The 27,572-nt window shown below is 37.4% G+C and overlaps 1 protein-coding gene across 1 annotated transcript in view; it reads right to left on the reverse strand.

Moving 5' to 3' along the window:
- Nucleotides 1–8,764: 8,764 nt before the first annotated feature.
- The window catches only part of RBBP8 (RB binding protein 8, endonuclease), a 33,416-nt gene continuing 14,608 nt past the window's right edge, over nucleotides 8,765–27,572 (reverse strand). Inside the window, exons 7-19 of the mRNA XM_050330854.1 lie at nucleotides 27,339–27,502; nucleotides 25,864–25,965; nucleotides 25,053–25,150; nucleotides 24,277–24,404; nucleotides 22,446–23,325; nucleotides 22,235–22,361; nucleotides 19,195–19,295; nucleotides 18,291–18,405; nucleotides 17,597–17,749; nucleotides 16,820–16,889; nucleotides 15,759–15,855; nucleotides 11,264–11,405; nucleotides 8,765–9,373 (exon numbers count right to left, since the gene is read on the reverse strand). Of these exons, the coding sequence (XP_050186811.1) occupies nucleotides 9,276–9,373; nucleotides 11,264–11,405; nucleotides 15,759–15,855; nucleotides 16,820–16,889; nucleotides 17,597–17,749; nucleotides 18,291–18,405; nucleotides 19,195–19,295; nucleotides 22,235–22,361; nucleotides 22,446–23,325; nucleotides 24,277–24,404; nucleotides 25,053–25,150; nucleotides 25,864–25,965; nucleotides 27,339–27,502 (2,275 nt within the window). The 3' untranslated portion in view covers nucleotides 8,765–9,275. The remainder of the gene's footprint in view (nucleotides 9,374–11,263; nucleotides 11,406–15,758; nucleotides 15,856–16,819; nucleotides 16,890–17,596; nucleotides 17,750–18,290; nucleotides 18,406–19,194; nucleotides 19,296–22,234; nucleotides 22,362–22,445; nucleotides 23,326–24,276; nucleotides 24,405–25,052; nucleotides 25,151–25,863; nucleotides 25,966–27,338; nucleotides 27,503–27,572) is intronic.

Raw genomic sequence — 27,572 nt, forward strand, 5'->3', positions numbered from 1 at the left:
CTGAGGCTCCCCCAGGACAGCCCTGCAAAGGGCAGGGAGGGACTCATGTTCCCAGTGAGGTTATAGGGTCTCCCCACTTGCTGTCCTCCCTCTGTGCTCCTCGTAGGGGGTGGTGAACCTTTTGTCACATAACAACACGAGGTCTGATATATGGAAAACTTTTTGCCCTCTCAGGTTACTTTGAAAGTTTTGCTTAAATAAGAGCATAAATTTATACAGTCTTTTGGTTTTAGGGGTTGCAGCTCTGTTGATATAACAACTGTGGGCTTGGCTGTGACCTGAAAAGCAGTGCAAAGTGGAATGGTCTGAAAACACAACAAAATGCACACACATAAATAGTGAAAGAGGAAGAGTGCAGAAGGGCTGTCAGTAGGCCAGGAAAATCCTGGAATTTCACATGTTGAAAATTCATCAAACGTCCTTGATATAAAGTTACATGCAGGCCACTTCTGAGCAATAAATGAGTCTTTAATATCCCAAAGCCTTAAAAAAGCTGAATAGGTTAGTGAGTGGGCAGCTCGGAAATCCTCCCTGAAAAATTCTTCCCTTCGGCATCAACCATGGCCAAGGAGTATCAGGTCTTTTATGTTGTAGCTTTTTTACCTTCAAAAAATGATAGGGGCATAGCAGCAGATATTCTGCTTGAGAACTGCAGAGACAGCAGCCACACACATAATCACATTATTTTATTTTTCTGCACTCCGTTCCTGATATTCTCCCACTTGCATGATTTATTCTTGGCTAGTATGTAGCTCAAATATATTAAAAGGATGCAGTTCCATTTGTCTGAGTGGTAAAAAAAAATACAGAAAAAGAGGCAACAAAGATTTAAAATACACTAAGCCAATTTGAAATATCTGATTCAACAGCCACCAGTTGCATGATGGCACAAGGAAAGCCACCAGAGTAGGTTAATACAGATAACGTGTTTTGAAAGTGGATGTAGAATAGGCCAGGATCTGACAAGACGGTCTTGGGCCATCCTTAACATGCTTCTCTGGGGAAATCGAGTATTTTCCCACAAAACTTCCCACCCATGGGTTGCCTCTGCCAGTGCCCCAATCTACATCTGAGCTTTCTGCACTGGGATGAGAATTACAGCTTTCTAATTGCTGAACTCCACCATGTTTTAGAGAGTCTTGAGCCTCTTGCCCTTTGAAACAAGATCCCCTTTTGAAAACATTTCAAGTTAGTCTGAACCAAAAGCCTGAACCCAGAATTGTAAGAGAGATGGGAAATTGCTAGGGAAAATATTTAACCACCAGGAATGCAGGTGATGGCCCTTGGCAGGCAAGCATCAGTTTTGTTCCTGGAAAGGTATGCACATCTAGGACTTGGAAGAGTTGAGCAGATTAAGGAGAGGTGCTGCCTCTAGGTAGCAAATTAGAGCAGCAGAAGGAAGAAATGTTTGTTTTTGGGAGACTCTTGTGAGTCTCTTAACTGTATGTGGAAGGCAGTTCCCTCTAGGAGAATGACTCAGTGCTTACTCCAGCTAGTGGGTGTCTTTGCCGGGTGTAAAGAGCTGCCACGGGTTATGGGGACACGGGTAAGAGCCCCTAGAGTAGGTCATGTTGAGTTTACAGACCCATTTGGAATAATCATTTGTAGTCTCTTTGGGTAATTTATAAATGCCTTAAGTCTTACTGTTCCTGTTCTCATGTCCTTCCCAGTTCAGTCCTGAGATAAACAGATTCTGCAGAAGTTTTCTTCTGAGAAATCGCATGAGATCTATTTTTATTTATACTGAATTGGAATTTTTTTACATCACAAAGGGAAACATACTTTTAAAACAATTGTTTCTGTGGCAGTTCATATTTGTTTTAACATAAATGGCTTTATAAATGAACCCTATTCTGTGAGGAGATCATGTATGCAGTAACTTGAAACAGCTGGCACAGCCTGGAGACCACCAGTCTCCAGAGCACAACCTTGTCTTTTTAAAAAAATATCGATCACATTTAATGACTTATGAAATAAGTCATATATTTCCATATATTTCCATAATGTTATGGCAAAAGAGTTTGGTCAGCTGATGTCTTGACAAAAATTTCAGAAAAGCCTCCTTTTGTTTATCCTTAGGGTGGATAAAATCTTAACAAAGTCATGATGAGTGCAGTTGTAGAGGGACTTACCAGCAAGCACCACTAACTTGACTCCCCTGGAGCGGTGCTATCCTTTAACTAAAGTAGAGATGGAGCAGATGAGACATAAATGCAATTCCTGTCTCAGCAATGTATAATAGTTTTCAAGAGTAGTCACTAAGAAAATACTCAATACTCAGATGTTGAGCAATAAAAAGGGTTTTTTGACAGACCTCACCACCAGTTAACTCTTTCAACATAGGCTTGAGAAAAAGAGAATCCTATTTCCAATGATTTCATGTGCTTCTCTATTACAGACCAAAGGAGAAGTAGAGGGAAGTATGGCTAAAAAATTATTATTTTTAGCTTTTTACATTTCCTTTTTTCCTTGCTTAAGCATCAAAGTATTAGGATTAAACTTCAGAAGTCGCACTGGTTTCTCTGAATGATTTTCCAAGCATTTAACGATTTATTAGCAATTAATAGTGTGCTTGGCAGGCGAGCAAACTGTAAAGTATTCAGTTGATACCCAGCAAGCAAAACATTTTAGAAATGCGTATAAAGAGCACACTGATTTCAGAGAGGGTTGTCATGATGAATTTGAGTTTCTTGCCAGTTTCTATTAATTTGACAGTAATAATATAAACTGAATTGCATTAGGACGGAGTGAAATACTTCAAGAAGTCTAATATTTCAAATCCAATTACTTTAGATTTAATTTCATGGAAAATTTTGCCTTTTTGTTCCAAAGTGGAACACTACTGTGATTTAAGATGCTGGATATTTCCATGTAATAGAAATAAGAAATTAGCTTTTCTGATTTGCAACTATTAGTGTCTTGGTTCTCATTATATTCATCCTTATATTTGTGTGACAGAGTACCTGTATTTTTGCAAACCAGCTTAAGTAAAAGAAAATTTGAATTAAAATAATTGCCTCTTCTAGGACATCTGTTCAACATTAAAAGAGTATCAACTCATTATCTGATACACATTATCCAAGATAATGTTAGCTTTTTTTCTCATTTTATGCTTCTTTTCAATTGCAGCTTAAATTCCCAAGCTCTCTGAAATGGTGAGTCATTAGGAATGTAATTTCAAAGACTGTATTTAATCTCTTTATCTTTTCCCACAACTGATTTACCCAAGGGCACAAGTAAAGCACATGAAACATATTCCTAAAGGCCCCCGAATCGTTACTTCTTTCTTATCTAGCCTTATTTTATTCTCACTTTATTTAAAACTGCTCTAAAAAGACTCATCGAGTTGGTAATTTTGACTGTGAGGGAATGGAGCAGCTTTTATCACCACAAGGATTTGAGCTGATGACTGGATCTGAATTTTTTCTCCTCTGCTTCTTGTTTCATGTGTGTTTGATCCACAGTACAGTCTCCTGTCTATTCCTACAAGTCAGTTCTCAGCATAGAAAGTACGTACACCAAATATTGCTGTTCTGATTTGGTTTGAAGAGGCCTTCCTAACGAATATGTGCTTTTAGCTTAAATTAGCTTTCCCCTCTGTAATGAAAAACCTTTCTCCCATGTTGACCTTAAGTTCCAACTAATTTTTCTAACGAGCTGCTAAAAAGGAGCCTTGGCTATAAATGAGACTGATAAGGCTTGTTCATGGCTGCAGCTGGAATGCAGACAAAAGCCACCCAAGGACAAGTGGTCTTCAAATGTCCTTCTCAAAGTTCCTGCTGGGCAGGGTTATCTCCCACCATTGCCAAGTGTGGGAGACAGGCGTTCCTGCCTTTCACTGGAGGCTCCTAGTGCCTCTCTTCACAATGAAGATGATACAGTAATTCCTCCCAGCCACCTGGATGTCCCTGTGCTCTGCTGTGATGATGCTTGCACCTCAAGCACTGCCCAGGATGCCAAATGTCTAGCCATGCACATATCCTAAAAAGTATTCTGAAGAGGAGAAGCAAGCAGATTTCAAAAGAGTGGGAGATGGAAAACAACTGTAACCCAGAAAAAAAAATCTATCAATATGACCATCGAGGGAAGATTTATCGATATTTACCAGACTCATAAATTCAAACTTGATGATCAAAATGCATTGTGTATTGCTATAACACATCCTTGTCCTAAGACACAGCAACCCAACCTGTGCCAACCCATCACTTTGTAACCTGTAAAATAATTCACAAAAGTCAACACTGTTTATATCATCTACAGCACATAATTTTTCCACGTGCTGATATACAGGAACATAGACTGCAAAGCACAGACTAAAGAAGCAAGAGGAATTCTGAGGAAAACACTTTCCATTTCAGTTTATATCCAAAGAAACTACATGGACCTAAAGTAAGCATAGGCCACTTTCCATTGAGGTAAACTTTGGGCTTATTTCTGCACTGTCTCACTCCCTCCCTTGGTAGTTAGATGTTCATGCTTTCACACAGAGAATACTCCTGGATGTTTTATGCTCACTCTGTTCAGACCGAGGAGTCTTTCTGCACTAAGACACAGGAATCATCAGTTCCTTCTTCCAACTTTGCCACAACTGATTGATTTGAACACAGCAAATCCCTTTCTCTGAGCCCTGGGGCAGATGTTTATTATTTCTAAAAGCAAGAGTCCACTGATACCCCATACCATGATGATACCATCAACAAGCACCTCATCACTCCCTTCTGCTCCTTCCTCTGTTCTTTCCCTGCCTATGATTTTGTCCTCTTCTATTATTTTTCTTTTTTCTTTTGACAGGAGTTTCTAATTATCAGCAAACAGACATTGTTTTCCTTCTGCTTCATTAGGAACAAGGCATTCATCCTTTCTGCATGAGAAGGGCAAAGTTCAAAAGCACAACTAATTAAAAGCAACTAATGATCAAGTTGGCCTCGAAGGCACTGCAGGAAACGCAGTTTGCCTGTGGACATTTTACCAACAATCTGTGTGACTTCTCTGCTCCAAGCAGCTCCCAAAATGGCTTTTAAACAAAGGCTTGCTTCTCAGGCTGAGATCCCTTTGCAGACATGACAGATAACGCTCTGGAAGTGCTAAAGCCATCACCTTGTCATCTTTATGTTTTTGGGAATGAGCCACTGACTTGAAGGTTGTACAATTGTTGGGCCCATACCAGTGTCTGAACATCACAGGCTTTAAGATATGCTAAGAATCACTAGGAATCCAGGGTCAATGGATGCACTGTACTCCAGTAGTCCAGAAGGAGCTCTGCTGGAAGCCCTGAGCATTACTTTGATTTGAGTTGGGAAAAACTGACTTTCAGAACCCACTTCAGCCCCTTCCAGTGAGGACTGTTTTCGATGTCAAATGGATGTGCTCTTAGGTATTACTGCTTCTTTGAGAGTTCTTACTACATGAATGTCAAGTCTTCAAGCTCTTCCAGTCATGGCTAATGTCATGTCATTATTTATCTACATATCTACAAGAGGCACAAATCCCAGCATCAATTATGCTAATTTTTCCCTTATCTCATAAAATGAGAAGAGGCAGCATGAATCCCAAGACACAGACAAGAAGAGAAAACTAGAAGACATCTGTGACTGTCCTGGCTGTTCTACCAGATGGTGGATGCATGACCCAACAGGCACTGCTACTCAGAGATTCTCCTTTGCCTGCTCACACCTGAATACACCTGAAGAAATTTAACCCACTCTCCCAAATTCTGAGTATTGCCTTCATGTAAGGAAGCAGGCAATTGTCCCAATCTCCTCTGAAGACACAGGCCTACTTCAAGGTTATGTTTTTTATGCCAAATTTCTTTTTCAGTGCTTACAGATGTGGAAAAAACCAGCTCAAAACCACAGTCCACTGCTCTGAGAGCACAGCTGACTGCAATCACAATGTGCTGCCATGCCATGAAGAGGATAGAGATAGCCCATGTTAATTATAAATGTAACAATATTTAAAGTTTTTTTTTTTAGCAGACTTTCTTGACTGGCTCCCTTTTTCTTTCAATTCCTCTTGGCAAAAGACATGTTATTGCAAGAGTTTGCTAAAAAAACAGGTAAGGTGTAATTAGAAACTGCAATTAGAAATGACTTCATATAGTAATCTTTAACTGAACTTTTAAAATTTACAAATTTCACTCATCTTTTTGGTACACAAAGGCTCCTCAGACTACTGATGTTTCTTTAGGAATTTCTCTTGTTTTTTGGAAGGGAAATCAGTCTGCTTCTATTCTCGTTTCTAGACTCTTTTTAAAATGATCTCTTCTTGAAGATGAAGATGAAACACTTTTTCTGTCACAAGAAGAGCTAGGCAAGAGATCTACAGTTTTAAAATCTACAATTTTAAAAGCAATCGAAGTCTTAAAAAAATTGGCCAACTAAAAGGGAAAGGGTAGTTCTTGCAATGTTTGAAGCACAAAAGTAGTTCCTTACTGTCCTCTAGTGGAGTAGTAATATCCTCACAGACACTATCTGCTCCTTTCTGTTTGTAACTAAACCTGCTGCCCCTTGGCGAGCAACCCTTCCTATTTACTGCTTCCACACTTTATGACTTTATTGGCACCTATCACACTCCTTCTTGTGTGTGAAGGGGTTCTGCTCTGCAAATTCCCCCCTCTTCTATATCCCAGTTTGACTTGCATAGTGAATAATTTAACCGACCTCCTACTTTGCCCTCCACCCTTTCTCAAAACACAAAAAGGCTGAATGAAATGGGATCTAGCAGAACCTCACAGCAATTTCTTCCTGCTCTGATGATTTATGTACCTTTAAACAGGCATAATCTAGGAAAGAACTTTTCATTTTGTGCCATGACTTGGTTCTCCTGTGAGCTATCAGATGACTCATGCTTTGACACCTTCAGAGTCCAAAAGACCATCAGAATGGCACATTTAAGAAGTGTCATCTTTTTCATATTGTACTTATCTGTAGGTCTGAAAATCTTGTTTGTTAAGCTCTTACCAATTAGCCCATTTTCCAGTACTCTATAAAAACTCATCAGGCTGCAGTACCACTGACCTCCTTGAAATCTTCTTTAAAGCCCGATGGCAGCATTGTCACTTTGTTCTCCTTGACCACCAAAGCTGCTCTGAATGCCACGTTCTGTGCTGCAGTGAGGGATTTTGTAGTTTCTTCACTCATTTTTCAATCCATGGGAGTGGACTCCAGTCCTGGCTGCCATTGACTTTCTCTGCCATTTCAGTTTACAACAGCTCTGCTGACCCATCCTATAAAGGCAGCTTCTTAGGCGCTTCCATAATGAATATCGCTGTAAAAATCCTGATTTTTCTCATCATCTTACCTTTAAATGTTCCCATTATTGTTTGATCTTTTAATTCACAAACTTACTGTGAAGTTTGTTCTTTCTGATAGTTCTTTAAAATAGGATTTATAATTCTTTCAGAAATGTTCTCAAACAGTCCACTTCATAGCAAATTTTACATTTGATGAGTTACAATGTGCCTCTAACTTTTCTTATTGTAGACATAACTTCTACTTTGTAAAGACTCTCCCTAGTTGAAAGCAGTCTCCTACCCTTCTTTTCGCGCTAAAAACTTCTTTTTTATGGATAAATATTTATTCAGAGCATGTAACAGTTGTTTTAAAACAGTTTTCAAGATATCTGTAAAAATTCCAATTTTTGGCAGCACCCATTAATTTTCTTCAAAGGTTTTTTTTTCTTTTTCAGGAAACTGGACTTACCTTGGCACGGGTTCTTCGACTGTCTGCTCCAAGAAATGAACTTTTACAGTGTGTAAACATTTATTGTCAGCATGTGTTCTAATATGACCAAAGATTTTAATTGTTATTTGGCTTTATGCCTTAGGATATACCCCTGTGAAAGGCCAATGTAAATATATGAACTAAGCAGGTAGGATGAGAACAATGCCTACTGTTACACCTTTTCTTATTTTTCTGCAAGGTCTGTGATTTCAGCCTAGGAGGATTTTGTGTTACTCAGTGTTATGGTTAAATTGATCACTTTTTTTTTTTTCGGTTTTCTCCTTAGGCCTACACCCTGACCTCTCCACCAGCAGAACTTGCCAACACATCTATATAACTACACCTGGAATCAAATGGCCCCATCCACCAAGTTTTTAAATACATATTTTTATAAACACACACACACAAACACACACACATATCAAATACAAGAATAGAAATTACAGATACATTTATATATATGAAAATTTTTAAATATATATATAAATCCTTGGAGTATCTGTCCTTTCTATTACTTTACTTTGACTCAAGGCATTTAAATAGTTGCTTGCTTTATGATCTCTTTTTAAAAAAGAGTTCTCACTGGTTGAATCTAACTCTGATTGTAGCTTCTTTATTTCTAAGTATCTTACAGGTAGGCAGGCCAAAGATCGCTAGGTAGGTATTACCCTGCTTCTGTGATACTGTATGCTCTTACTTTCCAAACATAAGTATGGAACTATATCCCCTGCTACAAAAAATTAATTTAAAATACCTCTGCTGGAGACTCCTCTGTAATCCAGGTGATAAGCATTGGTGTCCACTAGGAGAGCTCTGGGCAGAGCTGTCACCCAAATTTAGAAATAACAATGCTTATCTCTGTCAACAAGTGAGACACAGATATGCAAACAGGTCCAAATAAAAAAAAAAAAAAAAGAGAAAAGAAATATTGGATATTCTAATTTAAATACTTAGGAAAACATGGTGTTATATACTTAATACCAAAATTTAAGAAAGACACTTAGACTTCATGGTTTTCCTACCTCCAAACTATTAACAGTAGATACATTCCATATTTAATACAACTTTATTACAAGCAAATACAACCATTATTGACATAAAAGAAAGGCTATATAAGAAAATCCAGTGCAAAATAAAAGCACCCTAGAAAATCCACATTCCTGTTCCCATTTACAGACATTTACCCTTGCAAGAATAACTGATTCCAGTGACTTCAGAGCAGTTACTCACTGACACAAAGTTTAGACAGGATTTGCTGGAATTTTAGCTGTTGACTTCAAAGGAAAAAAAAAAAAGCGGGAGACTCATTGTCTGACGGGCGCAAAAATTAATACAAAATGTATTAACACAATATGAAACAAACATACATTAAATAGTTTTTGCTTCCCGATAAGTCAGACTTTCAAATGGATTTTATAAAATTTACATGTTCAATTAAACAATTTATCTATCATTGTGGAAAACACAGTCCTTTATTTCAAGTTTATATTAACTATAAATATCTACGGGCAGGAAAGATACGCTTCAAGTTGGCAGGTTTTACTTCCCCATCCTTTATGTCTTTTGCTCTTTGCCTTTTGGAGAAAACATCACAGCATAAGGCTGCCGTCTTTTTGGACGTTGACAGGGAGCAAGATCCTCTTTAATGTATCCTGAAAAGAATAAGAAAAAATTTGAAATAAGAAATATAATATAAAACCAGGCATAACTTCAGCTTAAATTTGTGTTTACCCGCAAAAAAATAACTTGCGATTTTTACCGCCTTCTGTGGCAACTGATTCTCACTTCACAAAAAGTTATGAGATCCCAGAGTGCAATATTGTTCATTAAAACACTCCTCTGCTTTCTAGCAGATGAGTGCATAGTAATGCACTACAGACAGTCAACACTGGAGGATGATAACTATGAATTGTTCAACTGTTAAAAAACAAAACCGCACTTTTCATTTTCTTTTCTACAGAAGATTTTATGTAAGAGTAACAAAGTGTGCGCCGCACTGCTAGTTCAGTTGACTAATAAAAATTACTTTCAAAAATGTAAATCCTAGTCATGCAGAGGAATGGCACTTCAGGCACATGTGCTTTGTGGGTCTAAACAGTACATCTTCCTGTTTTAAGGGCACTCTTATTTACTGAAGACTTATCCACCTGGAAAAAGCCAAACACCAACCTACAGATCAAACACACGCTGAAAGCTTTCTGATAAGAAAAGTGTACAGAAAATTTCTATAACATACTCAACTTAGCTAACACTGACAGTGAGCAGACATTTTATGCAAGTCAATTACAGCACCTGGCTTTTGTCAAACTCTTACTGTTTATCAGGAACAACATCCACTGAAGTGAGAGTAGTAGATTCCTCCTTCATAGCTGGAAAATGCTGTCTATGTAACTCAGTTATTAAAAAAAAAAACACACACAAACCACAATTGGTTCAAGATACCAGGAAGAAGTAGAAAATACATCTGTTGTACCCCACTACTTTGGAGAGATGGCTGCATTTGCTCATTATAGGAACTCTCTCTGGTGTTTTGCAGTGTTACATAATTTTTTTTTCCAAGGGAGGGTTGATCTAAAGTCTGCCTCTGATACACTTTTGAGGACCACTAACAACTAAACAGCTCTTACTCTAGCAGAACAAGGAGACAGCCAAGAATTTTTAAAGAGGCTGTAAGCAGATTCCAAATGGGTAGTAACAAGTTATGTAAAAATCAAAGCTCCTTGTTCTGAAAGATTAAGGATAATACTGCAACACTACCACACAAGAACACAAACACATCTCTGGCTACATTTTCCTATGCCTGACCTGACTGTTGTTACAAGATTAATTCTTCACAGCTAATAACAGATGCACAAGTAAAGATACAAACAACTCAGAGAGTTCCTATAGGGCTCCTTCCACTTCTGAAGAAATCTATATAGAGTATACTACAAACTCACTAAGTTTTAATATCATTAATTAAACCTAATTTTTATACCAAGCTCTAGGACTTTGAAAAACTATTTAGGAAAGAACAAACCCCTATGTAAAGAAAAGTAAAAAAAAAAAAAAAAAACCAAAACCAAACAGCATGGTTTTTTATTGTCACTAACAAGCAAGGTATATGCATTATAAACTATTAATCACACCTATTTAAACATGCCCATTATCATGGGGTATAATGAAGCTCTAAAAATACTGACAAAGGACATCAATAGTGCTGCCTGTCTCTCCTCAGTAGGTAAAGTCTGTCAGCCTTTGCCTCTGAAAATCCAATTCTTGCTTTGATACAAAGACATGTAGGGTTTTAATTAAGTTCTAGGAAAATCCCAATTATTTCTGCCTTCTCTATCTAGGGTCTAAGAAAGTTTTCATATATTCTTAGTAGTACAGGAAAAATGGACAATATTTATTCAAAATAATGGCTACTGATAAGTAAAAAGACCTCAACAGGACAGGGTGAGAAAGGCTACTATATGAACCACAGATAACTTCAGGGAACCATTTCTGGTACAAAAAATCAGCTTTGAAAAGTGCTTTGTAAGACTTTTTTTTGCACAAACCTCTTTCCATGCAGGTTTGGGTGGAAGGAAATCCAACCTCCCAGAAATTTTCAGGTGTATTTGGAGGAATGTAGCGAAATCTGTGTCTTGAACAGGAAGCTAGTTTCTTCTCTCTCTCTTCTTCTGGAATGTCTGCATAATACTAAATGTTGGGGGGAAAAAAAAATCCATGTTAACAAATTCATACATATACAGCAACTGCTTTACACAATGACATTGTCAATCACTGTGTTTATTAACACAGTTATCTAAAAATAATGGTGAGGATAGCCAAGAGTAGAGATTTGTTATCCAAGTGACAAACACCTGGCAATTATCCTAAAAGCTTACCGAACTTACAGATTATTTATGGTGGCAAATTTGTCAGCTTCCTATCTTTTAACATACCATAGGTATGAGGTTTAGGTATGTGTATAATTGCTTATGTCAACCATTTTACTGACTGATTTTACAAATCTAAGTAGCACAGGTGTTGAAATAGATGCGAATTTTAAAAAAAAATTTATTAAGTTTCAGCTTGCATTTACAAATAAAATAGAAAAAAGTGAAGAAACATCGCAAAAGCCACGCTGTGGAATTATTTCTCCTCTTAATTTACAGCAGCAACAGTAAACTTAAGTCAAAATTCTTCCTTCTTAATAACCCTCTAATTAGGAGTAAATAACGAGCTAGTTTAACCAGCTGACTGTCACTGGGACTCCACAAACTGTCTGCCAACCGCGCATTCTCTACAGTAAATTGGTTACTCTTTTATTCCTGTCAGCTGTACTGGAGGCTGCACAGACTTCAAACCTGTTTGCTGCATGTTCCCATGAGTGGCATCTAAGAAAGTCAGCTTGGTTTTTTTTCCATGCACTTTTCTGCTGTTTCAATTTGTAATTCTAGTTGTGTCTCCTAAAACTACGAATCTGGCACTTTGATATCAGAGAGTGCCAAAATGTTTTCAAAGCAAATTCACCATTTGATTCAAATGGCAAGCCAACAGTCACAGCCACACAAGAAACCTGACCCTTGTAGCAATGGTAAAACATTTCTACCAAAATGACAGTGTTACAATTCAAAAAGGCAAACTAAAGTTTAAAGCTCGTTTGATCAACTGCAAAGTGATCTAGACTGGGGAAATCAGGAAAGCAAAAGGGGCCAATAGAGATTACTTCCTTTCCCCAGCTACTGGTAGGATTTCAGAAAACCTACCTGGAATTGTAAAGTATGCTAACAAAGTCCTTTTTTCCTACTAGATGGCAGATAAAGTATAAAATAGGCATTAAAAATCCTCCTTCAAAAAATCATGAAATATAAATATTGATGATTGTATAGAAAAGAGTAATCACAGCTCTGAATATGTCAGTGTCAAAACTGCATGAACTAGGAAAAGCAGACTTGTTTCATTTTGTGATTCTGTACTCTGTGGGAACTGCAACTCTGCCTGAAACAGGTACATTTTCTCCTCTCCCCAAATCAATTCAGACTTTGTGCCATTTTACAAAGTGTGACACCAAAACATACTCTCGTCTCTCCCCTATTAGTACAGGAGTCTGATCTAGTAACATGTGGATCTCCCAGTCAAGAACACAGGTTTGGGTTGTTAGCAGGTTGTAACCAAAATTTCAGGTTACTGGTCTGTCTACTATGAAGTCTTGGAATGTGGGACAGAATAAACAGCCCATTCCATAGATAATATCCAGGAATTGTTATGAGCCCCCAGTAAAAGGTTCTTCAAAACTTTCTGGGTCTAAGTCCAGGATCAGTCACTGAATTTGGAGACACTTCATTTGACAATATTTGCCACTGTCTTACAAAACATTCCCTTAAAGCAGCCTATGCCAAGACCAGAACTTAAGTGGGTATCATCAGTAGCTTGGGGATTGAGTCAGATAGATTAGGGTTACTTTTCCAGCTAGACTTCAGAGATCCAGCAGGAAAGATGTTTGTGTCACTCAGATAAAGATCTAGAGATTAATGAAAGAGAAGGAGCAGGTAATTATCATCTGGTACACATCAATTTTCCCTGCAAAAGGTAAGAACATGGTGTTAAGTCAGCAAAATTAATTATATGAATTCTACAATATCTGTATAAGCCAGATATATCAAATATATATATATAAAATATATATATCAAACAATACTGAGTCTTATTTAGGGATAATTAGCAGTGCTCCATATTTTTGTACTGTAAATAGTCTGAAATTTTAGAAACTGACCTCCTAAAAGTTTGTAATGTGTTGCTTGCTTTTTTTTTTTTTTAATTATAACATTTAGACTGGTAAGGAATATTTATAGATCCAACAATGAGAACTACAATACAGTTCAGCAGGAACAGAAAATAAAAAGACCAGTCAAAAATCAAGACAAGTATGTTTTAAATAGAAATTAGAAAGTAATTTTTTTCCTTGGCTTGTTTAGAAATCTATTACAGTTGATAGAGAATGGGAGAGTTATTTATGTCAGCTAAACAGCAATAAGAACTCTCAGCTGTTTTCTAGATTGATCTCACTGTCCACAGCGTTTTCAGTCCATACAAAACATTCAAGCTAGTCTTTTCCATCTGTGAAGATAGGCAACATCTCATCCTGCAGTGCCTTCTTGGTAAAATAACTGTTTACAGAACTCTACAGTTTCAAGTCTCAGAAAGGGAACAAACCCTTAAAACATGCCTCCCATTAGTTTAGCATAAAATTACTTACAGAATAATTAATCTAAGTGCATATAAAAACATCCGACTGATTCTCCTACTCATCTAAACTGTAGCTAGAACTTTATAACCCCACCAACAAATGTTACTTTTACAAGCTACCTGTAACTCCTGCCTACAGTCTTTCTCTGATAGCATAACAAAGTCATAACAAAACAAAATAAGACCTCTTATCAAAAGTTCTACACTGTAAGGCAAATAAGATGCTTCCACAGTTTTAAGATAAGCACTTATAAAGGACTGTAATATCAGTCTGCTGTGCATGTGCAGAAATTAAATCTGTCAGGTCTTCTCAGAGTGACGGGTAACTCACCCAACTCACATTTCTACCCACTCCCTAAACATTTCCAGAGACTTTGGCGACTTTTCAAACCCACATGGCTAATCAGTAAGCCCAAACTTTTTAAAAGCACCATTTATGCTTTATCCAATACTCCCTTCTTCCATAGGATTTTAATTCAAAGCTAGTTTTATGATTGTGCAGTGACAGAGCCAAGCATTCCCTACATTCCAAGGCATTCATCTTGAATGTTGTAGACTTAAAAAAAAAAACCCTCAAAAAAACCAAAACCAAAAACAAAACCACATTTTCCTGACACTTAATATAGAAACCTACTATTACAAAACCTGAGCTCTGAATGTTTTCAGACACCACAGTTACCACTCTAACTTGACAGAAAGTAACAAAAACTGCATTTGCAGAGAGAAGATCTGTAGGTTACAGAAACAGGAAATTAAAACACTAACCACATGGCTCTTTGACCAAGAAACAGACTGAAGGTTTGGGGTTTTTTTTTGGTTTGGTTATTTTCCAATATCTTGTTTTCTTTCAAACTCTTTCATTCAAACATATTTCTGAAAATGATGTTTATAATTATAAAACTTAAGTATTTGTATTTAATGAGTTTTATCAAAACATATTCAGGAATGTGTTTTAAGTAAAAATATACTCTTATAAATTTCTTCAGCTAAGTAAATGGGACTTGCCTACAAAGTGCATAGCAGGAGAATCTATGAAAAATGTTGGTTCTATACAGGTGTGGAAATTAAGTCAAAATATTCCAGAAAATCCATCATTATTCAGTCATCAATCCACATTTCCAGTGAGTCATAATTTATTAGATCATTACCAATGATTAAGTTCAGCCTGAAAGTCTATTAATGGCCAAATGAAATATGTCTTCATTACATATGTAATTACTTCAATATTTTATCTCTACACCAAGTATCCGAAAGCAGTTTACTAAACTGAAAGGGAGGAAAAAATGTGAACACGAAACCTAAAATTTAATGCTTTTTAACCTGCTAATGTCAACATCTCTGCATGCATTTGCACATATAAACACATTGTCACCTGTGCTGGTGCAATTATCTGAAAAACTTACCCCAGAAAACAAGATAAAAAACAACCAGACCAAACAGAGATAAATACATCTATTTATAAACAGGAACAACAGGACATAGAACTTACTGAATCCTGCAAATTTCAGTAGAGCTTTTGAGCTGAAATTTAAGTCTTGTAATAGTTCTTTGACTTACTGATCTTACTGGAACCATGATGTAAGAAGCTTCTATCACACACAACCCCCCTTCCCCAAGACTTTATATGCAGTTACTACAGTTGAAAACAAACAAACCAACCGCAAGCTTGGTAAAACAGCTTTGGTAAACATTTACTCCTCTGCTGCTGTAGGTAATGATACTGATGCAACCAGATTCATGATTTCAACAGCACTGTAGCACTTAAATACCGTCAGAGTTAGGGGAATGGAAGACTGATCAAATTTTTAAAGTACTACTTACTATTTCACATTCCTTACAAGTATGGCCAAGTAATTTTCTTCTTTCTTCTTTTTTTCGAATAACCTCAATATGAGGAAAATCTAACACGGTATTCTTTCTGAAAAACAGAAACATTTTCACATGATAGTCCTTTTATTTCTTCTACATGACTGGAAATCTCTGGTTTTTAGAATATAATGATGTAGAGTCAAGAAAAAAAATATCAGAAAATGCCTGCAAAACCTAAATCAGATTGTATTTCATAGCTGAATAGGACTATTTTTATAAATAAAAGGTTTTAAATGTAATATAATCTTTTACATAACCAGAGATGTATGTCTCATTATTATGGCTTTTCATAGTCTGAAAGTAATTATTAGATAGAAATTATTCAAATATAAATCTTCTGTAGAGTATTTATTTTTGTCTGAGTTGTGCTTGCACCAATTTCCAAGAGAGGAACGTCTTTTGGAGTTCACGACCAGAACAGATTCTTTTCAACTTATCTGCTCACAAAACACTAAACAAGTTTTCCTCTACAAAGAAAACATACATCAAAGTAAAAAAAAAAAAACAACAAAAAACCAAAAAAACCACCCAAGCTAACTGAAGGCCTTGGTACCATTATGAAATGAAGATACAGACTTCCAGTGATGGTTATACAGATAGGAAATAGAGTAGCCACTAAGAGGCACAGTTGTTGAACGTTACTCATTTATTGCGTAAAGCAAGGGGCAAAAATATCAGAGAAGGAAAAGTTTTTATTTGTACAAGCAACCTATAGGTTCTTGGCTCTTAAACTCATACATGACCACATGCATGTAAGAAACCACAAAACACTGCATTCCATAAATTATAAAAGGCAGAAGAGGCAATCTCTTCTCTTCAGCAAATATGACAGGCATCTCGACATGGTTAATTTTTTTCCCCTACCCCAGCTTTTATCTAATTTAGTAGATCTTTTACCTGTGCATCTTCAACTGTTAACATATTACAAACATGTTGATTTTATGGAGGAACAAGCTTCCTATAGGGAAAATATAAAGAGCCTTAAAATGTCTATACAGAACAAATTAAATTACCTTTCATCACTTTTGAAATATGGCTCCACAAAAGCTTTCTGTTTGGTTTTATCTTGTTTATCCTCATGCTCTGTACATACACATGCAAAACAAAAAGTTAGATGTCATATGAGGTCAACAGACTGCCTGGGAAAACTTCTGTAAAATTATTAACCAACTAAAACCCATAAAAAGCCGTCACGTACATTCAGTCTGAGATAACAGATTCAAGTATGTACTAAAAACAATATGGAATTGATTGAACCAGCAATCAAAAAGCATTCCTGGAGTAGCAGGAAAACAGTAGCAAGACAAGTAAAAAAGACAAGCAGAATATCAAAGGAAAGGTTGCTTAAAATACAAAATACTGTAAAAATCTGTGATAGAACCTAGCACAGGGAGAAGAAAGGAAGTAAGTAATCTGTAGCCAAAAGCTAGTATGACTCTTGGGGATGATCTTGCACAGGGGTAAGAGTTGGACTTGATCCTTGTGGGTCCTCTCCAACTCAGCATGTTCTGTGATTCTGTTTGCTCTAAGGGTCACTTTGCTGTTCTGCTGTTCTGCCAACTTTCATTACACATCCCACATTTGTGTGGTGACTATATAATTGAACTGGCAAAATAATTTTCATACTGGTTTATTTTATGTCCTTGCAATTAATCGATTTTCACATGAATTTATGAAAAAAGAACTGATGGTTTACTTGGCATGTTCGTTCCTAGAGAACAGAGACTGATTTCAAATCAACTTTTGCAGTTTAACTAGTCTAATAAAGACAAAATCAAATCATATCCCACTCTTCAGTTTCTTGCTTGCTACTGTTATTCCTTTATCCCACTCTTCATCATGAAGAGTTTCTTTTTCATCACATGCAGAAGGACTATCTTCTGGTAGGCAGGATTCATATTCTTCGTGGGTTGTCCGATCAAACATCTCTGTTATTTCTCCTCCTATTATAAAAAGTACAATGAACATCCAAATCAGCCTCTCCAAGATTTTAGTCAAGACAGTGCATTTTGATTGAATGTATATCAAAAGAAGTAACATTTAGTCTTCCCATACAAAGTCTGGTATGATTACACAGTAAACTTTCAAAGCTGTTTGTTACAAGAGTGATTGTTGCAGGTGAGATCAGAGCTGTTACATGGTTAAGTATTTAACTCTTTGAGCACTATAAAGGAATAGCTACTGGCTCTCTTGGAACAAATCCTGTAATTTTCTTAATCTAAGTTTAAAAAAAACCTCAAAATCCACAACCATACTGATCTGTGCAACCTATAAAAATACATCAGCAGTTTTTTACTGCAAAACATTTTTTACTATCTTGTCATACAGGGAAAAAATGCCATTTACTCTTCCCTTCTCAAAAAAACCTCCGAACAACAACACAACAAAAAACACCCCAAAACCCAATCAAAAAAAAAAAAAAAAAGACAACCCCCCACCCCCCACAAAAAGCAGCAAACCAAAGGGGAAGAAAAAAAGTCTTACTTGGACTGCTTTCCTGATTTTGCTCTTGATTTTTCATTTTTAATAGCACACTATCACTAACATATGTATAATCCATATCAACAACTTCCCCTCCGACTCTGCTCTGAGAATCACCCTAAAAAAAGCAAAAATGACAATTGCCCTCAGATGCAACTGGTGTAGTCAGTGTCACTTCTGTGTATTCTGAAACACTTTCACAGCAATTACTGGCTTCTTTTTGGACACTCTGATTTCCCCCCTCCCCCCCGCAGTAATGTCTGCATGATAAAGATATAAAATCTATGTAAAGAATAACACGTTCTGAAATTCAAGTGTGAAGCATTTATTTGATGGGCAAGAAATGCCTTAAAAAAATTCATGTTAAACTCTCCAAAGATAAAAAGTAACAATGAAACATATAGAAATTAAAGACTGGACAAATTAACAGATTTTAAGATTGTCTTTAAGTGAGAGAGATAAAACAAGTAGACTTCATGAAAATTCTCAGAGAGCTTAATAAGCAAGCTGCACCGAACTCAGAGAAAGATAATAGTCATTATTGGCACATTTTCTATCACTTAACATAAAGAGATATCACAGAGATATCACACTGAACATTTTCAGAGGAAAAATTATGAGATTTAGAATATTTTTTGTCTTAAACTCAAAACCACCTTCAAAAGCATCAGTTTCATACTGAGTATATGTCTGCTGAGTTTATCAACTAGACAGTGGAAATGTTTTAGGATAACTGTAGTGTACTATGCATAAACAAACATTTCAGGTGTGCAAGCAAATATCGAATGAGATGGATTTAAAATTTTGTTAGAAAATGGGTTTGGTCTGCCCAGAACAACGTTCATGATAGTAGTTTTTCAGGCTTTTTCAACATCACAGAACATGCAGGCTTGTCATAAAAGCTTACCTTTGTATCAATCACAGTAATGTCCATTTTGTACTCTGAAAGGTCAGCTCCTGGGTCTACGCTCCACTGGAGGTTTTCTAAAGAGGTTTTATCTTTCAGGTCTGGATGCAGAGAATATGAGGAAAAAAAACACAATCAGAATCAAACTCTGCCAGCAGCACCCTACAGTATGTAAATTACGTCAGGTTCCCTTTTATCAATTCATCTGTGGGTTTAGGGATTATTTTTCTCAAGCAGGCTCATTTGGTGTAAATAGTATTTTGTCTGAAGAGTTAGAAATAGATCTTTTCAGGTTTTTTGTCATATTCAGGAAGCACACTACACCTTTGGGTTTGTATGAGGCATATAATACATAAAATGCACTTGCAGGTAAATCCTCTATCAGGTAGTATTGATAATGGATAGAAGACATTCATAGCCTCATGCAATTGTTCAGGTTGGAAAAGACCTTGAAGATCATTGAGTCCAATCATTAATCCAGGACTGCTAAGTCCACCACTAAACTAAATCCTTAAGTACCACATCCACAAGTTTTTTGAACACTTCCAGAGATGGTGATGGTTCAGCCGGCTGTTGACCAGCACCCCAGGTCCATTTTCACCAGGCAGCTTTCCAGCCACCCTTCCCCCAGCCTGTAGCAATGTCATATGGGGCTGTTGTGACCCAAGTGGAGAACCCGGCACTTGGCCTTCACAAAATCACAGAATATGTTGAGTTGGAAGGTACCCACAAGGATCATCGAAGTCCACCTCCTGCTCCTGCACAGGACCATCCCCAAGAGTCACACCATGAGCCTGAATTGTATCATCCAAATGCTTCTTGAACTCTGTCAGGCTTGGTGCTGTGACCACTTCCTGGGGAGCCCAACCACCCTCTAGGCTAATATCCAACCTAAACCTCCCATGACACAACTTCAGGCCATTCTTTTAGGTCCTGTCACTGGTCACCACAGAGAAGAGATCAGTGCCTGCCTCTCCTCTGCCCTTCATGAGGAAGTTGTAGACTGCGATGAGGTCTCCCCTCAGCCTCCTCTTCTCCAGGCTGAATAGACCAAGTGGCTTATACCATCTGACCTCAGCCCATTCACCCAGATCTCTGCAGATCCTTCCTACCCTCCAGCAGATCAACACTTCCACACAACCTGAGCTGTCTGTAAACTGACTCAGGCAGCACTTGATCCTCTCATCCAGGTCACTGATAAAGACATTAAACAGGACTGGCACCAGTACTGAGCCCTGGGGAAGTCAACTGGTGACCAGTCACCAGCTGGATGTAACTCCATTTGCCACCACTCTCTGGGCCTGGCCATCCAGACAGTTTTTACGCAGTTAGGAGTACACCTGTCCAAGCCATTAGCAGTAAGTTTCTCTAGGAGAATGCTGTGGGAAACAATATCAAAGGCTTTGCTGAAGTCCAGGTAAACATCCTCAGTCTTTCCCTTACTCGCTAAGCAGGTGTGGATCCTTGGGTGGATCCCATCCAGCCCCATAGACTTGTGTGTGTCAAAGTAATGCAGCAGGTTGCTGACCATTTCTCCTTGGATTATGGGGACATTACTCTGCTCCCTGTCCCTGTCTTCCAGGGCAGGGGACTGGGTACCCTGAGAACAATTCGTCTTATACTTAAAGACAGAGGCAAAGACGGCATTAAGTACTTCAGACCTTTCTTCAACCTCTGTCACTACGTTTCCCCTTGCATCCAATAAAGGATGGAGATTCTCTTTAGCCCTCCTTTTGCTACTGATGGATTTCTATAAACATTTTTTATTGTCTTTTACAGCAGTTGCCAGATTAAACTCTAGTTGGCTTTGCCATTCTAATTTTCTTCCTGTGTAACCTCACAACATCCTTGTAGTCCTCCTGAGTTGCCTGCCCCTTCTTTCAAAGGGTTATAAACTCTCTTTTTTAATACCTGAGTTCCAGGCAATGTTCAGTCAGGTTGGTTTTCCTTCCCATCAGCTCATCTTTCAGCATAGGGGGACAGCCTGCTCCTGGGCCCTGAAGATTTCCCTCTTGAACAATGTCCAGAGTCCCTGGACTCCTCTGCCCTTCAGGACTCCTTCCCAAGGGAAGACTGTCAACCAGTATACTAAACAGGCCAAGGTCTCCTCTCCAAAAGTTGAAGGCGGCAGTTCTGCTACCCCCCACTCCTTACTTCTCTGAGAATTGAAAACTCTCTCATTTTGTGACTGTCGTGCTCAAGATGGCCCCAACCATCATTTCACCCACTAGTTCTGTCCACAAACAACAGGTCCAGGGGGTGCCTTCCCTAGTTGGCTTGCTATTGACATTAGAGCAATGAGACAGATCTAAGAAAAGAGTACAGAAGTGTCCGGTCATTGTTCCAAAGATGCCTCTTGATTTGTCTGTGAAGAGAATATTTAGATTCCAAGCTACACGGCCACACCAACTAGTGACAGATATGTTTTAAATTCATAATGCAAGTGTTTCTAAATAAAGTATGCAGTGTAATAGCTCAGCTAAGGAGTACAGAAGCCTTGATTCTACAATCTTAGTTCAAAAAATTAGTTTTCAGACTGAGAACACTTAATAGGAAAGAAGATACAAGGAAGAGTATATATACAGGAAGAGTATATGGCAGCCTGTGTTCATTATCGCTAAAGGTACAAATTTCTTTAACAGATCGTTAGGAAGAATGAAGAATATTAAACAAATAGCTTATCCTTACACTTTCAAGCATTTGAGAAAAGTTTAAACTCAAACTTGCTAGGATTTTTATTATTACACTGCTAAACAATTACAATGCTAAATAAACAAGAAAGAACGAGATTGCTAGCCTGTTGCGTGTACACCTGAATACCAACAATATATTTATTAAACAGTGGCAAAAGAATGCCAGGAAGATACAAACTGTACATGGTGGGGGGTGATCTTAAGAACTCCTGAATAGAATGAGTCTGAGTTAGAAGGAGAACAAAGTAATTAAAGTGGAAGAAAGGAACATATGAAACATTCTATTCAACCACAGCACAGGCTGAGGGGGTAGGGCAGCAAGAAAAGGAACATTTTCATCCAGTTACCTTGCTCATTTTGCAGTGCTTTACTTTTTGATACTCTACAAGGGTTTGGTTGAAGTACAGATGCTGGTTCAGACTCTCCATGTCCTGTCCTTGTTTTCTTTCTATTTGGTACATGGCCAGTGGTAACCTAACAACATATTGCAATTTTACTATTTCCCAAAACTTAAATATAGTATTTCAAAGGAGCAGAAAAGAAGTCAGAAAAGTGTACCTGTACATCACCAAAAAGTTCCTCTGTCTCTGCAGAGCTTGGCAATGGTGCAAATTTGAAGGGAGGAACTTCTTCTTTCATTTGGATCTGTTTTTTCTTATCTGGGAATGTTTTTCCCAGCATTGCCTCTTGTATGTACGATTCCTCTTGTAAATCTCTGCCAAGCAAACAGCTCTCGTTGGCATTTTGAATGGATGACGAACCTTCAGGAATGGGCTTCCCTAGTTGTGAAAAAATGTCACGCAGAGTCACCTGTTTCAGTCTATTTTTACATGTCTCCTCACTTCCTTGTTTTTTCTCTTGACAACGAACTCCAGAGAAGCGATCAGACAGATCCAAGGGCTTATCAACTGTATGTTCCCCGTTAATATGCTGGACATCTGATCGAAAGGGCACAGAGTTCTCTTTGTTGAAAGATGTTTTTTCACAGCTAACTGCATGATCATCTTCAGTTTTCTTTCTCTTAGCACACCTGCCTTCCAGCTGCTTCTGGTGTATGAGAAGGAAATCGCTCTTCATCACCTCCTCATTTTTAGGTGTGCAAGTGTTTCCAACACAGGTTACAGCCTCACTAGTATTCTTCTTCACAACTATTTGCCTATTGATAGATGTCTGGTTGATAACTGAGTTGATTTCCGTTCCAAGATTCAGTGGTGCCACAAAAGCAACATCTTCAGATTTTGATTTATGAGATCTGGAACTGGATGGATTGTTGAAGAGGTTGGTTTTGAGATTAGGCTTCAATCCTGAATCTAAAATACAAGGAGCATGACCTGTACTTGAGTTGTTCTTCACACTGCTAGAAGCTCCAAAAACAGGAGAAGCTACCTGAGAATCCCAGTCAACATGTGGTGGAGTGTTCTGAGATGGATCTGAAAAACTGAATACAATGAGAGATGAGAGATTTTTCTGGTGTACACAGGTTGGGAGGAGAGAAAGGGATATACAGAAATTACAGGTTTCCTATTACTGATCGGCTACAAAGCTGCGCAAGTTGCTAGTGTTGACTGAAAACAGAAAGAAAAACCAAAGGGAACTTATTCTAGGAGTAAGGACTGTTGCAATTAAAGAGCTGTAAAAGGTAGTCAAAACACAGATCTCGCCCTTCATTTTGGTATGGTATGGCATGAAAATCTTGTTCCACGTTCAACTGAAAACCAAGGAGAGACCTAAGCCTGCCTCGGAATTTCTTCTATCTAAGGATTCCCTACCTTTCAGTGCAGTGAAAAGGAAGAAAGACAGAAAGATATTGCAGCCAATCTAGGTTCTTGCATAGATCTTAAAACCAAGACAACATTTTCTCAAAGATTCTGTAAGTGAAGGAAAAAAGTGCAAGTTTCTTTCAGGTACTCTGTTTTTTACCTGTCACCGATAAAATATACATTCGATATGAAAAATAGGGCCAAAAAAATTCAGTTTAGACCACAACACCATGAGGAGAGTGGGAAGGGAAGGGCAACATTAAATCAGTATGACACCTAATCAGCAGAGAAGTTTAATGACCATTTTCCTATTCCAGCTTTAGGCCCATTATCCCCGGGGTTATGAGCCTCACAAGACGCCTTGCAATAATGAGAAGTCAGGAAGGCAGGGACTGTGTACACAAAAGCCCAAATCAGAAGTTTGTGAATGAAGTAAAAGTCCTCAGTTTTGCATTCTATCAGTTTCTTTGCTTCCAATGTTATTTACTTGAAAGAAACACCTATGATATGACAACACTTATTTCCATGTCTTCAAAGCAAAATGCTGTTAAGGTTTTAAATTCTACTAAAACTAGAACTTCATATAAGCCTGCTTAAAACAGTATTATTATAACTGTGTGGAAACGCACCCTAAATTGCCGTCATTGTTTCTTGATTCAGAAGCTGGATGCTTTCTTGAGTCTTCAGTCTGCATGATCTCTGGGGCTTGGCTCATAACTGTATTAGTGTGGGGAAGATTCAATACACTCTGGGACTCCTACAGATGGTGAAGAAAAACAAAGAAAGGAAGTGTGAGAAGATATTGGAATTAAAAATTAGAAATATGCTAGATTTGCACACAAATACTCAGAGGACCCATTCAAATTGAAACACTCAAAACTTCGTGAAAAAGAATAAAAGCTAGGAGATAAACTTTTGAGTAGCAACTGTAAAGAAATCTTATGGAAACTGAAAATAATTCATCATTCAAATGCTAACACACAGAGAAATAGTCTGCATATTATAGTTTTCATGGTAGTTACTGATCAAAAACATCAAATAATCTGACCTGGAATCACCAAACAGTCTCATCACCTAATACTCTATTTCAATGTCTTAGACTTGATTACTGCACAAAAGGAGTTTGGCAGACCCAAAGGTTTAGATCACTGTATTAATAAAACTTGCAAGTTCCATACAAAGCAGGAACCATATCCCTGCCCTTCTCCCCAGCCCCCAGACAGCTGAGTTGTATCTCTTCTTGCTAGAGCAATTCAGTAATGAGTAAGCAAAAGCAAACCAAAGTGAGCTTACTGGAACTCAGAATACCTTTACAGAGTCTTAATGCAAAAGAGAAAAAACACTGGTTTTGAAAGCAACTGGCCCAAAAAGCTAGTTATGAAAGAAATTTGGGAATACTACTTACAGATTCCTCTTGAACACCAAGTCCAATTGTTTCTGCGACAACCGTAGCCAAGTTAAGAGAGGGCTTTGGAACAGGATAGCCTCCCACCCTTGGTTTATCTTTGTGAGAAGATCATAGTAAGTTACATATATATTATAGTCTCTAACTCCACTCACACAGATGGTAGAAACACAGAATTAAAAAGTTCACATATTAAAACTGGCATTTATGGAAATAGTTTGACCTCTGTCAGATAAAAATCATATCTGAAAGTGCTAAGTGGAGAAAGGGAGGCAGAAGAATAATTTCTGATGAGACCAAACTGCTATATCAGCACAGAGAAATATGCTTCCAATTTAAATATAGCTTCCCAAAATTAAAATACAAAGACAAGTCAGTGTAAAAGTTGCTTTTCAGTCTCCCAGTCCAGGGTAGGAATAGTCTGAGAAAAGCATATAGAACAGTGGTGACGTGTATTTATAGTAAAATGCTTCTCTTGCATTTTTCCTTGGTGACAGTCACCATTATTTTTCCTAAGTTTTTATCAGAAAAACAAATAGATGAGTTTTGCTTCTTTGAGGGGTTTAACATTACTCAGTTCATTACACTGGGGCAAGTTAATAAGATTAGAAAGTACAAGAACTACAACCACCACAGCCCTGATCTGCACGAATGATTCCATGCTAATTCTCACAGTCATTAAAGAGTTAAAAAGGTTTGTACCTTTTCACATTTCTTTGTTAAAGAGAGGTTAAAGAGATGAACCCTCAGTTTTACAATATTTTTGCCCTATTTTGAATGTAATTAGAACTAAATCTATTAATACACTTACTTTGTATAGGGGACAGCTGTGGATCACAGGTGTCTGCCACTAGTATCTCTTCTCTGTTGTTGCTGCTCACTTGTGTGGAAAAGAGTGGAATTTTTCCAAACTCTAGGAGATGTAGAAACATTTCACTTGGTGAAATTAGGTATCCTGTTGTGATAATTTTGTGTAGATACAGACAATGATCCTGATCTTAAAAGCACTTGAAAATGAGTTTGACATGTCAGTTGATCCAGTAATCTAAGCCGACCTGATAACTTGTCATAATGATATCTCAGAATAAAGTCACAAATATTTAATATTAATCCTTTTTCTCACAAATATGACCCCAACCAGTCAGCCCTAAAACAACGCTAACAAAGAATTACACCACTGTCTATACTGACCATATGAATATATGTATTCAAGCTCTATTTGACCTGTTAATATGGCAACAAAACAATTAGAGTAAACCATCCAAGGGTCTAATGCTCTGCATCAGCTAAGGTAATAAAGTAAAAAGGTGAAAACCTGAGATCTGAATTATGATCAACTCTGCTGACAGCTTTTCATGGCCATTAACTGTGACAAGTATTTACACCATTTCTAACATGCTGTACTTTGGATTCATTTAGTAGCTCCATTTTTTTTATTCAGAAAATGGAGAGGTATAGGTATGCTTAGAAAACAGAAATTATTCACAGCACTAAACATTTCAAATGCAAAATGCATGAATAACCAGCACACCCTTTTCACTCCACTGTTGTTCTATTTTTATTCTTTGAAAGAGGCTTTTAGTCAAGACTCCTATTTAAATATATTCAAACATCATTTAAAATACTTTTTTTAATGCCAAAAGATAAATGAACACAATAAGAGCACCTGGATTATCAGATTTCCTGTGTATCATTAAAATACAAACACAAAGACCCTTATTTGACAAAAATAATCCTCATAGTTAAAATCCATTAGAACTTACAGAACAAAGTCAGGAAATAAAATGTGGACAATACTCCTGGACTTAAGATAGAACACAAACGGTGTATCAGTACTAGAAGAATAAAGATCATGTAGGTATCTACCAGTTAAATTACTTTAATTGCAGAATGTGGCAAAACATTTGTTTCCCTCTCCACTAGGTGGTGACATTGCTGCATGCACAAGGCAAATCTGAACAGATTTTTTTTTTTAGTTAACTTGTACTTACAGAAGAAACACAGGTTGAAAAACTGTTAACATTTGCATGAGGATGAAGAAAAGTACAAGTTTGAGATAAGTTCTAAGCACATTGCTGACGTAACAGTTACTGCCAAAGACATTTTCCCGTGGCTTAGGTATTATTGCACAAAATTGAAAAAGGTAAATCATAAAAAGTAAAGATTTTTGTGGTGGTTTTTTTTTTCAGTTTTTGCCCTTTGCAATCAAATTTATACATCATCTTTCTCTGTAGCCCTTAAGATAATTTTTAAGTTGATTTAAAAAAACAAAAACAATACTCTTACCACTTTTGCTAAGTTCCAAATCTGAGTGTGCATGTTCTGTGTATCGGATATGCCTATTCTCTTTTTTTCTCCTCATACGATTAGCCATAGAAAATGAAGAGGTCATAACTGGAGAATCTGGAATGACTCCTTCTTCTAATTCCACTGCTTGCAGCTTTTGCTCCCTGGAGACCAAATCAGGTGGCCAAATAAAACCCCAAGTCAGCAAGATGAAGAGTTTTCATTTCAGCAAGC

Source organism: Myiozetetes cayanensis, unplaced genomic scaffold, assembly GCF_022539395.1.
Source record: "Myiozetetes cayanensis isolate MyiCay16 unplaced genomic scaffold, myiCay2020 scf1, whole genome shotgun sequence".
Classification (NCBI taxonomy): domain Eukaryota; kingdom Metazoa; phylum Chordata; class Aves; order Passeriformes; family Tyrannidae; genus Myiozetetes; species Myiozetetes cayanensis.